Source organism: Cervus elaphus, chromosome 8 (assembly GCF_910594005.1).
Source record: "Cervus elaphus chromosome 8, mCerEla1.1, whole genome shotgun sequence".
In the NCBI taxonomy this organism is placed as follows: domain Eukaryota; kingdom Metazoa; phylum Chordata; class Mammalia; order Artiodactyla; family Cervidae; genus Cervus; species Cervus elaphus.
In genome coordinates this window covers 11076610-11099454 of record NC_057822.1, presented here as the reverse complement: position 1 = coordinate 11099454, position 22845 = coordinate 11076610, and the positions used below count along the sequence as shown (strand labels likewise).

General features: G+C 43.1%; 1 protein-coding gene across 3 annotated transcripts; it reads right to left on the bottom strand.

The window, feature by feature from the left end:
• Positions 1-542: 542 nt before the first annotated feature.
• Positions 543-21532, bottom strand: LOC122698446 (tRNA selenocysteine 1 associated protein 1). Of its 3 annotated transcripts, XM_043909462.1 has the most exons (9): positions 21386-21532; positions 20612-20709; positions 15260-15359; positions 14596-14648; positions 12259-12390; positions 10772-10891; positions 7700-7862; positions 7459-7492; positions 543-820 (listed from the first exon to the last, which is right to left on the bottom strand). In XM_043909462.1, the coding sequence occupies exons 1-9, from the start codon at positions 21410-21412 to the stop codon at positions 684-686; spliced, it is 864 nt and encodes a 287-aa protein (XP_043765397.1). In that variant the 5' UTR covers positions 21413-21532; the 3' UTR covers positions 543-683. The 3 variants fall into 3 exon arrangements, with proteins under 3 accessions (XP_043765397.1, XP_043765398.1, XP_043765400.1); XM_043909463.1 differs by lacking the exon at positions 10772-10891; XM_043909465.1 differs by lacking the exon at positions 12259-12390.
• Between the last annotated feature and the right edge of the window lie 1313 nt (positions 21533-22845).

The following is a 22845-nucleotide window of genomic DNA, read 5'->3' as shown; positions in this document are numbered from 1 at the left end:
GAAAAATTTCATGGCCAGAGAAGCCTGAACACTTGACCATTCAAATTGAAATTTTAAGTAGCTCTTGGACTGTAGCCTTCCAGGCCCCTCTGTCCATGGGACCTCCCAGGCTTGGGCTGCCATTTCCTTCTCCAGGGGATCTTCCTGACCCAGGAATCGAACCAGGGTCTCTGGCGTTGCAGACAGATGCTTTACCGTCTGAGTCACCATTCAACCATTCAATGGGCCCTGCAATTTCACTCCCAAGTTCAAATAATGAATTCCTAGCCACCAGATTTGAAGCAAATTTGTAGGGGGAAAGGAAACCTGAAAACAAGTAACTGCCCACCATTTGACACTATCCCAGCAGGTAATCACAACCTTAAATGTGAACTTTCCTAAGAAGTTGGCTTAGTAACTTATGACCCACCTTGGTTAATCATTATGTCCAGGAGTGTAGGTGACATCATCTGGATAAATGAGATTACTGTTCAAAGATAAACCTCATTCAACCCTCTTCCAACTGGTCCCTGGGTTTTCAAACTCAAATGAAGGCAGCAGTGTTAAGAGGAAAAATATAATTGCAGGAACGGTTGATTACTAAAATCTTTATGAAACATTTAAAAAAAAAGTCTTGCAGTAACTTTAAAAAAGGAGTCTCTTCTCTCCCTCACAAGTCCATTCTGGCTTGTCCTTTGTCCTGGCTATATCATGGCAGGGATCTCTGAAGACACTGTGTCTAGAGGCTGCCAGTGACAGTCCATCAGCGCATCATACAGCTCCTCGCTCTGCTCCATGAACTCCTTGTTGGCCTCTGTCACATCCAGCTGCGGCATGGGGTCTGGAAGAGAAGCAAGGGTGGGTTCAGGGGGTGCAGAGGGGAGCAGCACTCAGCAGCCACAGAAGACTCAGTTCCCTGCTCCCTCCTACCTCACCCGGGCTGCCAGCTCTGCTGCCTCTGTAGGGTTTGTGAGGAAGAGAACAGGGTGGTGAACAGTTCACCCTCAAACAGGACAGGATCCACTTGCATGTGGAGGTTTTCAAGAGTAAATGCTACAGTACTACACGATTCAACCCACGGCTGGCTGAATCCAAGAATGTGGAGGAATGGAGGAGGCTGACTACAGGTTACATGTGGATTTATGATTGAGGCTGGCAGGAGCCCCCCTAAGCCCTAGTTAATCAAGAAAAGAAAGTAGAAAGTGAAGTTGCTCAGTCGTGTCTGACTCTGTGACCCCATGGACTGTAGCCTGCCAGGCTCCTCCGTGGGATTCCCCAGGCAAGGACACTGGAGTGGGTTGCCATTTCCTTCTCCAGGGGATCTTCCTGACCCAGGGATTGAACCAGGGTCTCCCGCATTGCAGGCAGACTCTTTACTATGGGCTTACTTGGTAGCTCCGACGGTAAAGTTAATCAAGGGTCTAACTCTAATTTTACAGAATGTAACACGTAATTAGTACTCAAGTAGTTTTGGCTGTCATTCCATGTTTATTAAACACTACACACACCTGTAGCTGTCACATGTCTCAGATTTTCTGGTGTGGTCCTTTTTTGAAATTTGGGTTTGGAAAACCTGATCAACATTACTAAATCAAGAACAATGAATGTCTAATGAAAGTGCCAGAGTCAAATACACAAGCTGAAACACCAAATTCTGTATTTTTATATATTTTTTTTCTTGATTTCAATAGTGGTATTTGTTCACCAGAAACCATGACAAAATACCAAACAGCTTCCTTTTAAACCTCTAACAAGAAAACTATTCTTAGAAGGGAATATTACTGAGCACTAAAAATGAACCTCCGTTGCATCCAACTTGGACGAATCTCACAAATAAAATACTGAATGAAAGAAGCAAGACAGTATATACAGCACAGCATTTAAATTCAAAAACAGGCAAAACTAAACCCTGTTATTTAGGGGTGTATATCTGTGTGATACAACTATAAAGAGAAGGAAGTTCTGTCACTACAAAACTCAGTACAGTAGGGACTTCCCTGGTGGTCCAGTGGCTGAGACTCTGCATTCCCAAGCCTTTGACTGTGTGGATCACAACAAACTGTGGGAAATTCTTCAAGAGATGGGAACACCAGACCAGTATGCAGGTCAAGAAGCAACAGTTAGAACCGGACATGAAACAACAGATTGGTTCCAAATTGGTAAAGAAGTACGTCAAGGCTGTATACTGTCACCCTGCTTATTTAACTTATATGCAGAGTACATCATGCGAAATGCCGGGCTGGATGAAGCACAAGCTGGAATCAAGATTGCTGGGAGAAATATCAATAACCTCAGATACGCAGATGACACCACCCTTATGGCAGAAGGTGAAGAGGAACTGCCTCTTGATGAAAGTGAAAGAGTAGAGTGAAAAAGTTGGCTTAAAGCTCAACATTCAGAAAACTAAGATCATGGCATCTGGTCCCATCACTCCATGGCAAATAGATGGGGAAACAATGGAAACAGTGACAAACTTTCTTGGCTTGGGCTCCAAAATCACTGCAGATGGTGACTACAGCCATGAAATCAAAAGACGCTTGCTCCTTGGAAGAAAAGCTATGACCAACCTACACAGCCTATTAAAAAGCAAAGACATTACTTTGCCAACAAAGGCCTGTCTAGTCAAATGCATGGTTTTTCCAATAGTTACGAATGGATGTGAGAGTTGGACTGTGAAGAAAGCTGAGCACCAAAGATTTGATGCTTTTAAACTGTGGTGCTGGAGAAGACTCTTGAGAGTCCCTTGGACTTCAAGGAGATCCAACCAGTCAGTCCTAAAGGAAATCAGTCCTGAATACTCTTTGGAAGGACTGATGCTGGAGCTCCAATGCTTTAGCCACCCGATGCAAAGAACTGACTCATTGGAAAAGACCCTGATGCTGGGAAAGATTGAAGGCAGGAGGAGAAGGGGATGAGAGGATGAGACAGTTGGATGGCATCACCAACTCAATGGAAATGAGTCTGAGCAAGCTCTGGGAGTAGGTGATGGATAGGGAAGACTGGTGTGCTGCAGTCCATGGGGTCGCAGAGTTGGGCACAACTGAGCGACTGAACTCCCAATGCAGGGGACCCTGGTTCAATCCCTGGTCAGGGAACTAGATTCCATATGCCACAGCTAAACATCGTGCATGCTGCAACTGCCGCCAAGACCTGGTGCAGCCACATAAATAAGACCCCATGAACTGCAGCACCCTAGGCTTTCCTGGCCTTCACCATTTCCCTGAGTTTGCTCAAACTCACGTCCATTGAGTCAGTGATGCCAACCAACCATCTCATCCTCTGCTGCCCACTTCTGCTCTCAATATTTCCCAGCATCAGGGTCTTTTCCAATGTGTTGGCTCTTACCAGGTGGTTAAAGTATTGGAGCTTCAGCATCAGTCCTTCCAATGAGTATTCATGGTTGATTTCCTTTAGGACTGAGTGGTTTGCTTTCCTGGCTGTCTCAGGGACTCTCAAGAGTCTTGTCCAGCACCACAGTTTGAAAGTATCAATTCTTTGGCATTCTGCCTTCTTTATGGTCCAAGTCTCACATTCGTACATGACTACAGGAAAAACCATGGCTTTGACCATATAGACCTTTGTCAGCAAAGTGACATCTTTGCTTTTTTAACACACTGCCTAGGTTTGTCATAGCTTTCCTTCCAAGAAGCAATCTTCTAATTCCATGGCTGCAGTCACCATCCACAGTGATTTTAGAGCTCAAGAAGAGGAAATCTGTCACTGATTCCACATTTTCCCCTTCTATTTGCCATGAAGTGGCAATCTGACATCAAAGCTACTATGATAGCCAAAATGAAAAATAGTAACTGTTGGTGAGAATGTGGAGAAACGGAAATGCTCCAAGCCTTTTTGGACAGGTCTGGCCATTTCTCAAATGGTTAAACAGAGTTTACTGTATGATCCAGCAATACACTCCCAGGTATACACTGAAAAGTACTGAAAACTTTTCCCTGAAAACCTCTCTATGTCCACACAAAAACTTATACACGTATGTTCATAACAATATTATTTACAACAATGAAAATGGACACAATCCAAATGTCCATCAACTAAATGGATATCCACAGAATGGAATATTATTCAACCATAAAAAGAAAGGAATGACACATGCTATAACACAGAGAAATCAGAAGCTAAATCAGAGAGGCCATTCACAAAGGACCACATATCATACATGACTCCATTTATTTAGAATGTTTAGGACAGTAAATCCAAAGTAGGTGAGTGGTTGCCAGGGACAGGATATTGGAGTGACTGCTAGTGGTTTCACAGGATTCTTCACTGGAATTAAACAGTGGTAATGGCTGCACAACTTTGTGGCTATTTTTATAAACTACTGCACACTTTAAAAGGGTGAATTTTATGTTATGTGAGTTACACCCTCCAAATAAAAACCAAAGAACCTGAGTTCTTACTGTATATCCTATTATATTTCAGGACTTGTTTCATTGAGAACATTTCTCTACATCAATATTCTTAGAAAAAGACATAATTTATTATTTTTCTTTAAGAAAAAGACATAATTTAATAAAATTTTACCAGTATTTAATAAATCTCCTATTATTAGATATTTATCTGTATTGATATCATTGTGGGATAAAATCTTTCAGGTAAAATTAATTTCATGCATATGAACATTTTAAGAATTCTTTGTAGAAAGATAGTATATTTTAATTTGTATTTAAGTACTAGTATTAGCAGTGTGATGGTTACATTTTGTGTCAGCTTGGTCAGGGTAGTGGTGACCAGTTGTTTGGTGAAACACCAGTCTAGATAAAGATATTCTGTAGATGTGATTCACATCTACAATCAGCTGACTTTAAGTAAAGGTGATTATTCTCAATAATGTGGGTGGGCCTTAGCCAACCAATTAAAGGCCTTAAACTGAGGATTCCCAAGGTAGGAATTCTACCTCTAGGTGCTAATATAGAAATCCTGCCTGAGCCTCCAGCTTGCTGAAGCACAGCACAGATTATAAATACATATATCCTTTCGGCTCTATTTCTCTGGAGAATCTTGACTAACACAAATGGTGTATGCTTAAATTCTTTTCTCTTGTGGTTTATAGGCCATTTGCGCTTCTTTTGTAAGCTGTTTCCAACTTTCTCAGGCACTTGTAAGAATCAGTCAGTCAGTGCTGAAGCAACCAATCAGTGGTGAATCTTTTCACCCATTGCAGGTGCCCATTCCTGCAACCAGAGGAATCCCTTTTGTAATTCTAATCTAAATTATGAGTTGAAATTTTGAGCATGTACAGCGAGCAGCTCCATACGCGAACTCCAGGAAAGCAGAGCATGACCAGTCTGGCCACTCCACTCAGTGCTGGTAATGGCATATGGCAACAGATTAGCAAAAGCCTCCAGCAAGGGCAAGCATCTTTGCTGCTGCTGTGTCTCCTCTTGGGTGTTTCTGGCCGAGCCACGCAGCTCTAGGGGTCTCAGTTCCTTGACCAGGGAGTGAACCCAGGCCATGGTGGTGAAAGCACCCGGCACTGGACCGCCAGCAAATTCCCAAGGACACATGTTTGGGTGTGCAGACGTCTACGGACACACGGACAGTATAGCACCCTTCCTCACTTGGGTGACAGGGCCTGGAAGATGGCCTGCTGAACCCAAGGCACAGAAGAAGGACGACACACCCTCCTGGGCCCTGTTTCTGTGTGGCTATTAGGTTAAAATGGGAGGTGTTAGGGACTTCCCTGGTAGTCCAGTGGTTAGGGCTCCATGCTTTCACTGCCAAAGGTGTGGGCTCAATCCCCGATTGGGGAACTAAGATCCGGCCACCAAAAAAAAAAAAAAAAAAAAAGAGAGAGGCATTATAACTGTGGTAAAGAGCCTGAAGTCTGGGGCAAGACTGCAGGGTTCCAAGACAGTCTACCTCTTGCTACGATGTTGCAACTATGCTGACCTTGAACATGAAATCTAATTTGCTTTCTCTTCTGTAAAATCAAGATAATTAAGGTACTTACCTCAAAACCATTGTGAATGTCAAATGAGTTAATACCTGTAAAAGTGCTTAGAACAGTGCCCTGTACATAGTAAAACCTGTCAGTTATTAACTATTTAAGCTTCAGTTTTCTTTTCTGTAGAATGGGATTTATAAAGGAACCTATTCATCAAAGTGTTGATAGGTAGCAGTGCCTGCAAAACTACTGTAGTAGTGTTGGCTATAATAATGGATGATGAAGAAATAGAAAAACTCTAAGGAGTTACACACAAATATTGTTATAATCAGGATAATTTCTCTAAAAAGGAGGCAGTGCTTCCTGCAAGAAAAGGCAAGAGATTAAGGACAGAAAGATAGGGACTCCAGGCTGAACCTTGCTCCTAACTCACTGGGTGACCCTGAGAAGACCACGTGGCACTCCAGCTCACCATCCCTCTACTGGAGCTCCGGGTCTGCCCAGCCCACCCCTATGGTCGCTGCTGCCAGAATCAGATGACAACATGTTCAGTGAAGTGCTTTAAAATGCTATGATATTTGTTTTATGCCTACAGATGATGTTTCCTTTAAAGGATATTTTGCTTACAGATCACATTTTCCCTATGACCTTCTCTTGAAGAATAATTCTTAAAACAGACTTAAGATTTTAAACCTGGAGTCTTTTTGTACCTTAAAATAAAGGTTTATGCACTTAGAAATTGATGTCTGATTTTATTTTACTTCTTTAAACCTTAAACCTAACATTTTGTTCGGAAATACGTTGAAAAAAATCTAAAAAAAAAAAAATTTTTTTTAAAATAATTTCCTCAAACCTTAGACTCCTCTAAAAGTATGAATATCTCATTTGAAAAAATATTTGTCTCAAGGTCGGCAATTACTTTGGTTTTACTTTTTATTCTGTTAAATTCAGTAAAAAATCACAACAAACACTTTTAATTTTAAATAAGCAATAATGGCTATTACCATGTAGTGAAACTGGGGGGTGATTTTTAGTTTCTTCCTTATACTTTACTGTATTTTCCAAACTTTCAATCATAACTATTACTTGAAAGTGAGGAAAATATGTAATTTAAGATATATGGGGGGGAGTTCCTTGGTGGTCCAGTGGTTAAGAATCTGCCTTCCAATGTAGGGGTCTCCAGTTCAATCCCTGGTCAGGCAGCTAAGATTCCACATGCTGCAGGGGAGCTAAGCCCACATGACAACTAAAGAGTCCGCACGCTCTAGAGCCTGTGCTCTGCAACTACAGAAAGACTGCTGGGATAGGCAACAAGGACTCAGCATAGCTTAAAAAAAAGTGTGGAAAAAAATCAAAGCGTGAAATTAAAAAAATTATTTTACATGAATCTGACAAACTGTGAAACAAATATAAGGCAACGGAGTTTTTGGTTCAGACCTACATCCTAGGGTAGAACACCACGTGTCCAAGGAACCTTGGGCTCCCTCCTCTGTTGCTCCCCAGGGAGATCTGGGATCCGTACTTCCCACTCAGGTGACATTCACATCTCACACAGAGTGAAGGGAGTCCTTTCTTACCTTCCAATGCATCATCTCCGACTTCTTCATACGTCTGCCAAGAGACCAGAGAGGTGGGTGAGAAGCACGGTGAAAGCCTAGCCCATGACTAGGATGGCTTCTTTTTAATAAGAGGAATTAAGCTGCTTCATCTTTCCCTCTGTCTTTCTGAAGCGCAAGCTCCTGTCCTTAACCACCCCATCCTGGAGAATCACCCAGGTCTCTGGAGGATGCGGGGCCAGACCGGCCACATCACGGTTACCTGCATGGTGCTCTGGGTGTAGCCATACTGGGGGTAACTATAGCTGTAGCTGCCGGTGTTCTGGTCATAGCCCCACTGGGCGTAGTAGTTCTGGTACTGCTGGTAATACTGGTTGTAGCTGTAACTGTACATTTGACTATACTCCACTGGCTTCACACGGCTCCTTAAAGGAAGAAAGAAAAATAAACAAGCAAATGAGCAAACATTTCCATAATACGATATGACCGGGACTGTTCTGAGCGCTTTACACAGACTAACTTGTTTAATCCCCACAATGGTGCTATACAGTAAATATATAATTAATCCTATTTCACAGATGAGAAAACAGAGGTACAGAGAGATTACATCATTTGTCTGAAGTCACACAGTGAATAAGAGATTCAAACCCAGGCAGTCTGGTCCCAGAACCCAGCTTTAAAGATAAGAGCTTTTGGAACTTCCCAGGTGGTCCAATGGTTGGGACTCTGCACTTTAAGTTCCATGGGCCCAGGTTTAATCCCTGATCGGGGTACTGGGATCCTGTGGGCCAGACAGCGTGGCCAAATTAAAAAAAAAAAAAAGGCGCTTTCAGTGGTTAGGTTTGTCTCCCTTACAAACTCTATTAGTACTGACTTTTCCCCTTCTCAAGATCTTGGGGGGCTGTTTTTCTGCCAGCCACAAAGGCTCAGTCAGGTAAACATGGCCTGGATAATCTGGATATAGAATGATCCAAGGAGCATTTTCAAATTACAAAATATCTTATCACCTTTTCCCTGTAAATCATAAAGTAAGTGTTTCAGGAGCCTGGAACTGTAGTCAGAGATACCATTTGTGGAGTAGGTACTTGGGATTTGTGCCCATTCTTTTTCACATATGGTCTCCTACTTTAAGTCCGGCACAGCTCTACAACAAAGCTATTATTTATTATTCCCTTTGTAAATATGAGAACAGAGCTTCTGAACCGTTAAGTGATTTACCCAAGACTACACAGAGGACTGGAGCCAAATTTTAACTCCAAGGCTTGCACCCCTACCACAACACGGTTCATACAGCACCTGCCCTGCAGATTCAAGTCTCCCGTCCATCTCCCCTTCCCTGCATTCACCAATCAGGGCTGAGGCCCAAAGTCAACAGAAAGCCACCTTCTCTGATTCCACAGCTACCCCAGGCACTGCTAACCAAAGAAAATGTCAAGCCTGCAAAAGATCTACTGCTTTCGAAATCGTAAAAAACCACAGGTGATGAGCTCTTCCCAAGTTCCCCGTGTGCTCAATGTGGCTTGGTGAGCTCTCAGCCAGAGCAGTTAGGCTGCATGTGACTGCCTTAGCATCACCTCCTGATGGGGCGGCTCGATGAAGTCTGATGGCAGAGATCTCCTCTCCCTGCCCACTGCCAGGCTGAAAACTGCTAATGTTTGTCTCCATGGCCCTACCCCGCTGACCCATGTGTCCAAGGAGTCTACCACCCCCATGACAAGTTCAGATCACTGAAGGTACAGGGCCTGGGTCTACACATTTCTGTTTCTCCACACTCAGCTCTTACAAGTCTGACTCTCAAAGGAAACTCTTATCACTCAATTCTTAGTGCATGAAGGCACCTCCCCAGAGGCAGGCATCAAGTGCTGACAACAATGCTCAATGAAGAAACAGATGTAACAGAATATAACAGCTCTGCAGAAGGGACTTTGTTTTTCTTGTTTATAACTACAACTTCAAAGTCTAGGGTGGGGCTGCGGTTGCAGGGACTCAGTTATCATTGACTGAATAAATGATGACACAGCAGAAAACACCAAAATAGTAAACATCAGAGGAACTGCTAGACAGAATATGTGATCAAAAGAATATTCCACAGCTATTAAAAATGTTGTAATGATGACAACTATGCAACTCTATGGCAAAGTGAGTGTGTATACTGAGTAAACTGGGGAAGCAAAAGAGTGAGCATTGTTATTGTATTAAAAATGAATAAAGCAATGAATCTACCACATGTAAACTGACCCATATGCATGCAGTGTGTGTGTATCTACATCAATATCTACATTTATACAGAACAGAAGCTTATGGAAAAGCCTGAAAAGGAACCCAGAAATTATAAGCAGTCATTTAGAGTAATGAGGAACTTTCTTTCTTTTCAATGTTTTCTTTAACGTTTTTACATATACAGTAGAGTTTACAACAAATAACATTTGGAGGGGAGAACTGCTGCGGCTAAACTGCAGAGAGCCTCCAAATCTTTTGCTGTCTTAAAAAACATGGCCACCTGAAAGTTCTGCCCGAAGAGTATAACCACCTGTATACTTTAACATGAAGTTTCTCAGCCTTAGTAAAATTGACTTTTGGGGGGCAGAGGAGACCATTCTTTGCTCCGGGAGCTGACCTGTGCACTATAGGATGTTTAGTAGCATACCTGGCCTGTACTCATTAGATTCCAAAGGCTGCCCTCTCCCAGTATGGGATGTGACAATCAAATTTATCTTCAGGTGTTGCCAATGTCCTCAAGTTGAGAACCACTGTTTGGGCCAAAGGATGGAAGATTCTATGCAGAGAAATACTGTCTTAGATATATCTGAGTATAAAACATGCTTGGATATGCATGGGAAGAAGGGTTTTCTGCCCAGAGTGACAGGTACAATAGTGATGTATATAATATTCTATCCTGCTTGTATCATTATTTTTCTTTAGGCCACAAGGCGTGGCTTGTGGCAATTTCCTATATCATATTCCCTATATCATTAATTCTTAGCCACTCCCATAGCAAGGGGGACTCATACGAGGTTTGTATGTTTCAACAGCAGCTCTACTGGGCAAACAGCACACAAACTAAGTTTGCAGAGCCCAGCTGCTTTTCCAGCATTGCTGTGGCGATTCTGAATGTGCCTGCCTCCCCCAGTCAGAGCTCTCTCCTCAGCCGTAAGCTTCTGCAGGGGCACAGTGATGCTGGCTCATCTCCAGCACCCAGCCTGGCAAATACCAGGCACTCATTATTTGTGGCCTGCACTGAGTCTCCTGGCAGCCTCCCAATCAGCAAGCGGATGCCCTGATTATCAGCAACCGACAAGGCATGTCTCGGTTCCCACGCCAGCGCAGGACTCACGCTTTGGGGATGGCCACGCTCAGCCGCACTGGTTTAGACCCCAGTCCTATGGCTCCCTGGCACTCTGTCAGGGCTCGCTTCTGTTCCAGCTCATCTGTGAATTTCACAAAACCATAACCCCTGCGGGAAAAAGACACACACATACACACGCACGATTTAGATCACAAACGTGATGCAGGTAAAAGCAAAGAACGGAAAAGAAGCCGAGACGGGAGAGCGCGTCCATCAAACCACGTGGGCAGGCCTGAGCGCCCCATGAAACAGGGGTGTCACAGAGCAGCGTGAGACCCCAGCACTGGAGGATCCCACTTCCAGTTCACCCATCTCCTACATGCCATCCTGATGGGGCTTCTCCCCAGACAGGAGCTTCCCTCCCAATCTACTGTGAAGTATTATTATTATTACTGCAGTAGAAGCAGTAGTAATAACAGTCACAGAAGGCCAAGTATTTATAGAGCCTGCCCTGCATGCCAGGTGCGACCCAAGGCACTGGGACTCAGCAGTCACAAGCAGACAAGGTTCCTGATCTCCTGAACTCATATCCCACTTGAGGCTAAATGAATGACAGTTAACATTTAATGACCACTTTTTATTTCCCAGGCACTATGCTGAGTATTTTCCCAGAGTTATCTCAATAACTGTCCAACAACTTGATGAAGGGAGTATCTACATCTTATTGAAGGCAAAAAACCAAACTTCAAAGATGTTTAATGACTTGCCCAAAGTCATGCCAGAAACAGAATTCAAAGTCCAAGCTCTTAACTACTACTTAGATCAAAAAGGAATCTTTCCCGACATATATCATATGATCTCACTTATGCGTGGAATCTAAAATATGATATAAATGAACTTACTTACAAAACAGAAAGAGACTCACAGACACAGAAAACAAATTTATGGTTATCAAAGGTGCAAGAGGGTAGAAAAGGGATAAACTAGGAGGAGTTTGAGACTAGCCGATATAAACTACTACAGATAAACAAGGTCCTACTGTATAGCACAGGGGAACTATATATATTCAATATTCTGTAATAAAAAAAAAATTCTGTAATAAACCAGAATGGAGAAAAAATACATATATATATATAAACCCTTCTTGAGATGTTTCTACTTTTTTCTTTTTTTAAAAAATTTATTTATTTTTTTGATGTTTCTACTTTTAAAGTAACAATAATAAAAAAGGAAATACCTATAAAGCATTTTCTATTGATTTATTTACATTACATCATTTCATCCTTATACTAACCCCCATGAGATGCACATACTATTAATCAGTCCCATTTCACAGATGAGGAAACAGGGCCAGAGGTTCAGTAACTTTGTTGCATAATCCCTGGGCACTACTGAGGCTGGGATTTGCACCAGGCGGTTTGGCTCCAGCGCCTGAGCTCTTCACCACCATTCACCATGGCCTCCTTATCACACCTTCAGCTATGAGATACATGCTGCAACCAACAGGGTAGGCATCAATAAAAGTAAGGCCTTACTTAGACACGCCTGTCTGGTCCAAAACCACCTTGCCTCCCCGACAGGAGGGGTAGACTTTGACGAAGAACTCATACAGCATGCCATCATCCACATCTGGGGTCAGATCCCCCACAAAGAGGGAGTATTCAGGGCTGAGAAGAGAGAACGAGATTCAGACACAAAGAAGAAAACTTCTGCTCTTGTGAGCTCTCTTGGCCCATTCTAGATAAACCTCTTCTGTGCCATGTCAGAGAACAACACATCTGATGGGTTCTTAACCTAGTCCTAATTTGTTTCATTTGGCAGTCCTGGCAGAAGAGTTACGGAAGGAGTGTCCTGCCCCAAGTCCCTCACCCACTGAACAAAGCCTGTCTGGCTTCAGTGCAGACCAGGGGACAAGTCAGAGATGCTCAAAAGATAAAGCCAGAGATTCTGCATTCATTGCATACTTTTAATCCAAATGGTGAAAGTACAGGGAGCATGAGAACTGAACCTTCTCTCCTAGAGATGGGCTAACATGAAATCCCTCAGCTTTCAGGACAGGGTCAGCAAAATTTTCTGTGAAGGCCATACAGTAACTACTGTAGGCTCTCTGGGGGCACCTCTGATTTCTGTTGTCTTCTGTGTGTTGACACACACAATCCTTTAAAAATGAAAGGGGGGCCAGGGGGCCTTCCCTGGTGGCACAGTAGTTAAGTTACTTAAGTAGTTAAGGTGGTCCACTTTCATTGCAGGGGGCGTAGAATTGATTCCTGGTCAGGGAGCTAAGACCCCACAAGCAGAGCAGCACGGCCAAAAAAATAAATAAATAATTTAAAATATAGAGGGAATTTCCTGGTGGTCCAGTGGTTATGACTCTGTGCTCTCACTGCCGACGGCCCAGGTTTAATCCCTGGTTGGGTTAACTAGGATCCTGCAAACTGTGAGGCACCGCCAAAAAAAAAAAAAAAAGTAAAAACCATTTTTAGCTTTCAGGTAATAACAAAATTAGGCCACAGTTTGCCAACCCCTGTAATAGAACAATAAACTCATTATTATTTTATTTCAAGTACACCTTGTATAAGATCAGAATATATAAAAGGACAAAGAAAAAGAAAACACCACTAACCCAACTCAAAGGAAATCACCATGAACACCTTGATATGCATTTTTGTCGTTTTGCTTTAGCTTCTTCCTTTGAATTTATAAAAACTGGATACAACTCATTTGTTTCTAGCATTTTTTTCACTTACAGCATCTCACCAACATCTTGACATGTGAGTATTCTGCTACAACATGACACGTTAATGGATACACAATATTCCAAAAAATGAACATATTGTAACTTACACCATTTCCTATTATTAGATTACTTGGATTTTCCCCCAATTTTGCCCATTATATGTAGTAGCTCAATGAACATTTTCTGTTTTTTAAAAAAAACTTTTGCTGTAGTTGATATACAATGCTGTTCTAACTTTAGGTGTACAGCAAAGTGAATCTGTTTATACATATACACATATCCATTCTTTTTTTATATTCTTTTCCCATATAAGCCATTACAGGGTATCGAGTAGAGCTCCCTATGCTATACAGTAGGTCTAATTAGCTGCCTGTTTTATATACACTAGTGTGTACAAGTCAGTCCCAACCTCCCAATTTCTTCACTGCGTCCCCTTATCCTCCAGTAATCGTAAGTTTGTTTTTTACATCTGTGGCTCTGTTTCATAAGTAAGTTCTTTTTTAAGATTCCACATATAAGTGATATTACATGATATCAACGAACATTTTCAAGGCTAATCTTTACACACGTGTACTAAGTCACTTCAGTCATGTCCAACTCTTTGTGATTCTATGGACTGTGTAGCCCACCAGGCTTCTCTGTCCATGGGATTCTCCAGGCAAGAATACTGGAGTGGGTTGCCACACCCTCCTCCAGATCTTCCCAACCCAGGGATCAAACCTGCATCTCTTATGTCTCCTGCATTGGCAGGCGGGTTCCTTACCACTAGTGCCACCTAGGAATAATCTTTACACATATCCATGAATAAATTCTGAAAAGCAGAATTATGGGTTCAAAGGGTATAAATCTATCTAAAGCTTTTGATACAATGTTCTCCAGCTTTCAAACAGCAATCTGAAATGCTTGATACATTTATGTTGCTACAGCAATTCTTACTGAATAAAATGTCATTACCGTGGGCAGTCAAGGGACTAGAAGAGGGAGCAAATACAGAGAAGATAAGGGCCTTGACATAAGCAAACTGGGGTCAAACTCAGCTCCCCATCCTCCTCTCCGGAAGTGACTAGCGCAGTGAATACATCTTGTCTCTAGCTAGACATTTCCCAGGACTTGAAGCTACCTTGTGGCTACTTACCTGTTATCTGGCTGTTTCCCATAAGTGGCGTAATTCAGTTTAAAACGCTTTGCCTGAAAATTTAAAAACAAACAAACTAAAACAGAGAAAGGTGTTTCAAGAATCAACAATTTTTGGAAAAAAACTGAAATAAATTACCTTGGCCAAAACATCTCCCCCTCTCTAAGCCTCAGCCTTTTCTCCTGTTTAAAAGGAGGGGGATGCACGGATGACCGCTAAGGGCACTGCCAGCTCCATGGTTCTATGAGCCCAGGTGTGCCAGCGTGGTGCAGCTGTAAGCTAAGTAACTGTAGGAAGAGCAGAATGCAACTCTCTTGAAACGTGTCCTCACAGCTGCCAGCCTGTTCTACTTTGTCAATCAAGCAAGAGGTCTAGAGGTTCAAGTCTTCTGTGAAGGGAGGCAGCAGTGCGGAGTGGATAGGGCATGGGTTTTAGAGGCAACCAATCTTCCATCTGCATCCTGGCTCTGCCACTTACTACCTGTGTTGCCTTGGGCAAGTTATTCCATCTCCCTGAGCTTCAGTTTCCTGGTCTGTCAAAGATAACAATGCCTACTGTTTACAGTTGTTATAGGATTAAATAAAAGATATGGTAGGGATTCAATAAACGACAGTTATCCATGGTAACAAAAATGGCAACATTATCATTATCTAAGTGTCCTTACAGGTGTGGCTCCTGGAAGGGGCTTCCCATTGATTTTATGCAAACACTTCTCAGCTGTGGCCAAATCTGCGAATTCTACAAAGCAGTAGCCAGCCGGGATCCTGCATGCAGAGAAAACAGAAAAAGTGAACGGTTAAAGATCTGACACCCAGGGACTTTGATAGGGATTGTGTGGCTAAGGCTCCAAGCTCCCAATGCAGGGGGCCTGGGTTCCATCCCTGGTCAGAGAACTATGGCTGATTCAAGTTGTTGTATAGCAGAAACCAACAAAACACTGTAAAGCAATTTTCCTCCAATTTAAAAAAAAAGAGTAATTCAAGCTTTCACACACACACACACACACACACACACACACACACACACACACACACACACACACACACACACACACACACACACACACACACACACACACACACACACACACACACACACAAGATGTGATACCTAGATGAGAGACTAAGTCTGGGATAGAGGGCAGGAAAAAATGTTTTTCCCATGACAGCCCATATTATTTTTGTTCCATGCTGTACTCCAGTTCAGAATTTATAGACCTGAGTATATAAGTACTGCCAATCCAGTCCAGTACCAGATTTATGTAGTAAATCATTTATATGATTGTAAAATCATTCAATATTGTAATATTGAATATATAATATATTCATAGGTGTTTTATTTATATTTTGTATATTTATATATTGTAATACCTATGAATAACTCTTGTCAAAAATGTTTCCTGGGACTTCCCTAGTGGTCCACTGGCTAAACTCCAAGCTCTGAAGCCAGAGAGCATGGGTTCCATCCCTGGTCAGGGAACCAGATCCTGCTTGCTGCAACTAAGAGTTTGTATGCCACAACTAAAGATCCTGCACAACTGAAGACTGAAGATCTCGTGTGTCCTATAAGACCTGGCACAGCCGAAAAAAAAAATATTTTCTATGCAACCCAAGTAAACCTTCAGATCTAATGTCTAGGAACTATTAGGAACAGAACAAGTAAAACACTACAACAAGGAAACAAATAAATCCAGAATGGAGGACAAGAATCCAGAATGTAGAACCTAATGTAAGACAATCTTACCTCTTCAAAAAGTCATTATTCTGAGAAAAGAAAGAAGTGGGCATTTCTACATTAAAAAGAGACAAATGCAATATAGGATCTGATCTCTGACTGGATCCTAATTCATTAAAAAACAATACTCAAATATTTAGAAATGTCATGATGCCTATAATTTACTTTCTTGTGGTTTGGCAAAAATAAAACATCTACCTACCTAAATCTCTACAGACACGTAGATAAGGAGAATATAGCAACATATTAACAATTTTTGAAATGAGGTGGTGGTTATATGAGTGTACATTGCACTCTTTGTAAATTTAAATTTTTCATGATTTAAAAAGTTTTTTTGATCACCTACCACCATCCAGGCAGATACAGAGTTGAAGAACATGGTACCTGACCTTAAGAGACTTAAAATCTAGTTGAACAAAGTAAATCCACAGACCAGGCCTAATTGGGGGGATATCTGTAAGATTCCTGGTGGTCTATTTTTAAAGCATCACTAAGGGACATAAGTAGGTAGATGTGGCTAGATCCTCTGATATTCCTTCTTCCTAAGAGATTTATACTGAAAAGTTTTCCTTAACAGCATTCTTAAAATCTATCACCAGTGAAATAAATCAGACTTTTCTGGAACTAAGATACTCAGTTGAAATAACCTTATGGACACCAAGCCAAAAGGTATGGGCAAGGGAAGTACCGGAGCCCAGGGATCTAAGAACACAGTCTGCTGCTGCTGCTGCTAAGTCACTTCAGTCGTGTCCGACCCTGTGCGACCCCAGAGACAGCAGCCCACCGGGCTCCTCCGTCCCTGGGATTCTCCAGGCAAGAGCACTGGAGTGGGTTGCCACTGCCTTCTCCGAACACAGTCTATGAGCTTCATAAATGTCAATGCTTAGAAGAACGGTGGGGCAAACCTGTGTCTTCTATCTTGTGTGTGCTAGAATCTTAAGCCGAGGTAAAGACCACCACCAGTAAGAGCTGACTGTTACTGAGCACTCACCATAGGCCAAGCACTGTGCGCGCCACTTCACACACAGCATCTCATCTTAGCCTCACAGAACAACTCCATGAGGGAAGCAAACTACTGCTCCCATTTAGATGTGGAGACTGAGACTCAGGATTACATAATACGCCTTAAACCACACAGCTGGTACCTGCCAAAGGCTGGACTTGAGTTCAGGTTAATCTGACTATATTCTTTCTGCAGCAATTTATTAGGAAAATTCCAAACATAAAAATTGAAAGAGCTGCCAAACACTCATATATATATATATATATATATATATATATATATATATATATATATATATGTATATACCCACTTTTTTTTTTAATATTTACTTTACCAAGTGACAATCCATCCATCCACATCCTTACTTATTAATCACCCTTTATTTTCTTTTTTTTTGTTGATTTTTCTTTTTAAATAATGAAAGTATGACAACACATTTATAGGAGACTTGGAAAATACAGATATCATCCTCATTTTCTGACACATTTCAAAGTAAGTTGCAGATATTGGTACACTTTTCTCAATTATTTTAACATGCTTATTATTAACTAGAGTTCATTTATTGTGTACAGTTTTGTCCTTCTAAGTTACATACAATGAAATGCACAAATTCTTCTAGATGCTAAGTTATTTCCACCACAGATTAATTTTGTGTATTTTAGAACTGACTCAGTGAAAAAGATCCTGATGCTGGGAAAGACTGAAGACAAAAGGAAAAGAGGGTGTCAGAGGATAAGATGGCTAGATAGCATCACCAACTCAAAGGACATGAACTTAAGCAAACTCCAGAAATTGTATGTCATATACTGTATACGTATACCATACATATACATAAACTGTATGTGTACACCAGTCATATACTGTATGACTATACCAGTATTTATATATTTACCTATTCATGGATACCTGGACTGCAGTTTGGGGACATTGTCCAATGTGCTATGGGGCTTCCCAGGTGGCACAGTGGTAAAGAATCCGCCTGCCAATGCAGGAGATGCAAGAGATACAGGTTCAATCCTGGACCTGGAAGATCCCCTGGAGTAGGAAATGGCAACCCACTCCTGTATTCTTGTTGTGAAAATTCAGTAGGCAGAGAAGCCACCAAGAGTCGGACACAACTGAGCGACTGAGTTCACACGCATGCATGCACGCGCGCATGCACACACACACACAAAATGTGGTATACATATTCAAGTTCTTTTCATAGTAGTTACACGTTTTCATTTCTCTTGAGTAAACACCTAGGACTAGACTTGCTAAGGCAGATATATTGAAGATGTATGGACTTTCCTGGTGGTTCAGTGGTTAAGAATCCACCTACCGATGCAGGGGACATGGGTTCCATCCCTAGTCAGGGAAGATCCTACATGCCTCAGAGCAATTAAGCCGGTGTGCCACAACTACTGAAGACCACTTGAGTAGAGCCCCTGCTCTGCAATGAGAAGCCTACGCACTACAGAGTAGCCCCAACTCACAGCAACTAGAGAAAGCCCGTGCTCAGCAATGAACACTCAGTGCAGCCAAAAATTAAAGTTTTGTTTTTTTTTAAAAAAGGAAAAAAATTTAAAAAGATACTGCCAGATACTTGTCCCCAGGGTTGTAACATTTTCTAGTCCCACCAGTGATGGAAGAGATGTGGTTACTCCAATGTAACTGTATTCTTTTTTTTTTCTTTGCTGAATTTTAAAAATTGTCATTAAGGATATGGCAACTCACTCTACTATTCTCTGAAAATCCCATAGACAGAGGAGCCTGGTCTGGGCTACAGCCCATGGGGTTGCAGAGTCAGGCACAACTGAGCACACACACAATTACATAAAATGTTATCATTTTAACCACTTTGTAACTGTATAGCTCTGTGGTATTAAGCATTTTACAACCAATCACTATATTCTTAAGCAATATGCTTTATTGTGCATTACTTTTCCTTGGGTCTGATCTTTTCCCCATATTTTCTGTTCCTTGTTTTTAATTTACATTTATTTATTTTACAGTATTCTCACAAGGCACTTCAAAGTCTTTGTCATATGAGGCAGAGTGCACATGTAACATGTATGATGGTGCCACCATAAAAAACACCGAGGATTTAGTAATCAATGGTTGTTATTTCTTGTTTAGTCGATAAGTCATATCCTGCTCTTTTGCAACCCCATGGATTATAGCCGGCCAGGCTCCTCTGTTCATGGGATTTCCCAGGCAATAATACGGGAATTGGTTGCCATTTCCTATTCCAGGGGATATTCCTGACCCAGGGATTGAACCTAAGTCTCCTGCATTGGCAGGAAGATTCTTTACCACTCAGTCACTAGGGAAGTCCAATGGCAGGAAAGGATGAGTCCAATTCTTAATAAAGATTAAAATGTGAGAACCTATGTCAGTGTTTTGGAAAGTATTACAGAATGTATCTTCATGCCAGTAGCTGATTTATCAGGGTTTTCTGTCTGTAAGAACAATAAGAAAGTACCTGTTTACCAAACAGCCAAAGTCTAGGCAGCACTTCATATCTCCCATCATTTTTCAACTAACTGATGCTTTAGCAAGCTGCTTTAGTACTCGGCACAGAGTAGATACTCACTGAACAGTCTTTTTTTTTTTGGCTATGTGAAAGTATTCTTCACATTTTTGTTTTGTGTAGGTATTAACTGTCTCATTCCCCTATTAGAATGTAGTAAACTCCACGAGAGGAGGGACTGTTTCTGGCTTATTTCAGTCATGTGTCCAGGAAATCTAGAACAGTAGCACATAGGTAGTGTTTCACGTGAGAGTTAAGGGTACATGAACTTCGAGAACACAGCTGAATTAGTGTCCTGGCTTCTCATTTAAAAGCTGTGTAAATTTAAGACCGCTATTAAGCTTCTCTAATAACAGTACTTAGCTCAGAGGTTTTTGTGATTTTAAAGTGCTTATTACCTAGCAGATCATAATCTATTTATATTTACCAAGCATATACCATATGCCAGACATTGTGGTAAACCTTGACCGTGAATTAATGGCACTTAATCCTCACCAGGACTCTATGAGGTAGGCGCTTTCATTATGTCTATTTTTACAGTCAAGAGGGAGAATTTAAGTCACTTGCTCAAAGTCACACACAGCAGACAAGAGCTTTCAAATCCAGACTGGCTCAAGTCAGCTGTACGCCCCCAAATGTTAACATCATTATGACAACTATTACTAGGGGTCAGAAACCCTGACCCTCCGCGATGTTACCCTTCTCCTGAATGACACGCAGAGCGATCTATAAAGTAGAACCGAGAAGACTGAAATAAGAGGACAAACCCAGTGAGGCGGTTTCGGATAATTTTGACGCTCATCACTGTCTCCCCCATGGTAGCAAAGGCTCTGGAGATGAAGTTCTCGTCCATGTAGGGCTCCAGCTGCGTAAACACAAGAGCAGAGCGGGTTGGGCCAGCAACCAGACTCCTCGTTTCCCGGATCCGGAGCCCTTCCCCCTCAGCCCGGGGTGGGCTGCACGCTGCTGGCGGGCGGGAGTGGGGTTGGGGGGTAGGGGGGAAGAGGTTTCCTTGCGCAGAATGATCTGAACCCCTGCGTTCCCGGTCCCTCGCTTTCTTTCCCTTTAAATGTGCTCCTTTGTAGAAGCCGCCCCCGCACTGGGATGGAATCCATCCCTCCAGTCCAGAACCAGGGGCGCTCTTCCACCTTTAGGATTCCTCCCATTCTATCCGCCCCCCTCCAACCCTCCTTTTCGCTTCCGTGAACCCAGGCGGGGCCCCTAAGACCCCTCCCCCTCCGAGTCAGCCCCCTTCCCCTACACGCTGGGACTCACTTGGGCGTCACCTAAGAGAACTGCCCTTCTCCAAGCACTTCCACCTTTTGAGGATCCGAGGAGGACCCTTCCCTTCAGTCTCGGCCCCCACCACCCCTACCCTGGCACCTAAATACTGGGACTCGCGCCGGCGTCGCCTAGAAGAACTCCCCTCCCCATTCACGTCCACCCTTTTAGGGATTCGAGGACCCTCCCCCCTCGGCCCCTTTCTTCCTCGCGACGCTAAGATCCCTGCACCACAGACCCGGGAGGCCGCCCTCACTCACGTCGCCCATCCACAGGCTGGCCGCCATGCCCGCGGCCCCGCCGGGACTCTGTGGGGCCCCCGGGCTGGCGCAGACGCGGGGGCCGCCGGGCCGGGACCTCCACGGAGCATGCGCCTCGGCCGCCTTCTGCGCATGCTCCGCAGGTCGGCGCCCAGGACCGCGCCCGCGCGCCGCTCCGGGTCTTTCCGGCTCCCGGCGAGCGGGTCCCAAGACTGGAGCCCGCGGGAGGCGGCGGGGCAGAGCCCGCCCAGCGCCGGGCTGTGGGTAGAGCGGGTGACTGGCTTTCTCGGGTTTCTATTTAAACACACACATACAGATAAAATTACAGAATTTTACGCTCCTTGTAAAAAAAAATTGCAAATGTAAGCACTTTTTTTTCCCCCCCAGGTTTAAGATGTCCTTTGGGAGTCTGGACGATTCAGTTCCACTCACTTAGGCAAATTACTGACTGGCCCGCTCCAGCCACCCCTTCACACTGCATTTCCCAGTTTGCAAATTGGGGCAACTGTGTCATCTCAAACGAATCAGTCCCCAAGTCTTGTCACTTTCTGGCGTCCCACATCTACACTAATCCAAAGCGCCAGTTCTAACCTGTCCCAAAACAGTGACCTGCCACAGAAGGCACTCAGTAAACTCGGTTTCTAGAGAATCCTGACAATTTGACTTCTAATATGGGAGAGTCCCAAGCCTTCACCTCAGTTTACTACCCATTTCCCAAAATGTGAAACTTCTATGAGAATTGTCATCTCCAACAGTGAAAGTCATTCCAAGTGCTTGAGGATCCATTTCTGAGGCTCCTTCTGGGCTGATGGCCACTTCAGCCCTTCCTTGACAGTATATACATCCCAAACTTGGGGTGTTTGGCCCAAAAGTCAAGCACACTGGTGGATCCAGTCTTAGATCCAACCACAAGCTGCCAAATTTCCAGTTTTATTCTATTCACTTCCGCAGTAGTGTAGTGTTTAGGTGCTTTGACTATAGATTTGAACAAATTGAGCCCTCCTCACTATTTTGGGTAATAGTAACACTTGGTTTCCTGACTGGCTCGTTGGCAGATGGTAAAGAATCCATCTGCCAACTCAGGAGACACAGGTTCCATCCCCATACGGAGATAATCCCCTGGAGAAGGAAACGGCAACCCTCTCCGGTGATCTTGCCTGGGAAGGAGGAACCTGGCAGGCTACAGTCCACAGGGTTGAAGAGTCGAACTCAAGTTAGCAACTAACCAACAAATAGCAGTGTTTACCTCATGCCATGTTTTGTTTGGCCAAGCAGTGTGACATGTGGGATATCAATTTCCAGACCAGGGATCAAACCCATGCCCCCTGCACTGGAATTGTCTTCACCACTTGCCCTCCAGCAAAGTCCCAAACCATGTTTGTTGTGAGGACAAAATGAGAAGTTGGAAAAACATTTGGCCTAATGCCTGGCATCTAATAAGCGCTCCAAAGTGGCAGTTG

Excerpts from the sequence above, each read along its gene's own strand:
- LOC122698446 (XM_043909462.1), bottom strand. The coding sequence starts at position 21,412 with ATGGCGGCCAGCCTGTGGATGGGCGAC. Across the intron at positions 14,649-15,259 it reads CCCTTCCAGGAGCCACACCT|GCAAAGCGTTTTAAACTGAA; the intron begins GTAAGGACACTT and ends TTAAATTTTCAG. Across the intron at positions 7,493-7,699 it reads ACACCCAGAGCACCATGCAG|ACGTATGAAGAAGTCGGAGA; the intron begins GTAACCGTGATG and ends GTCTCTTGGCAG.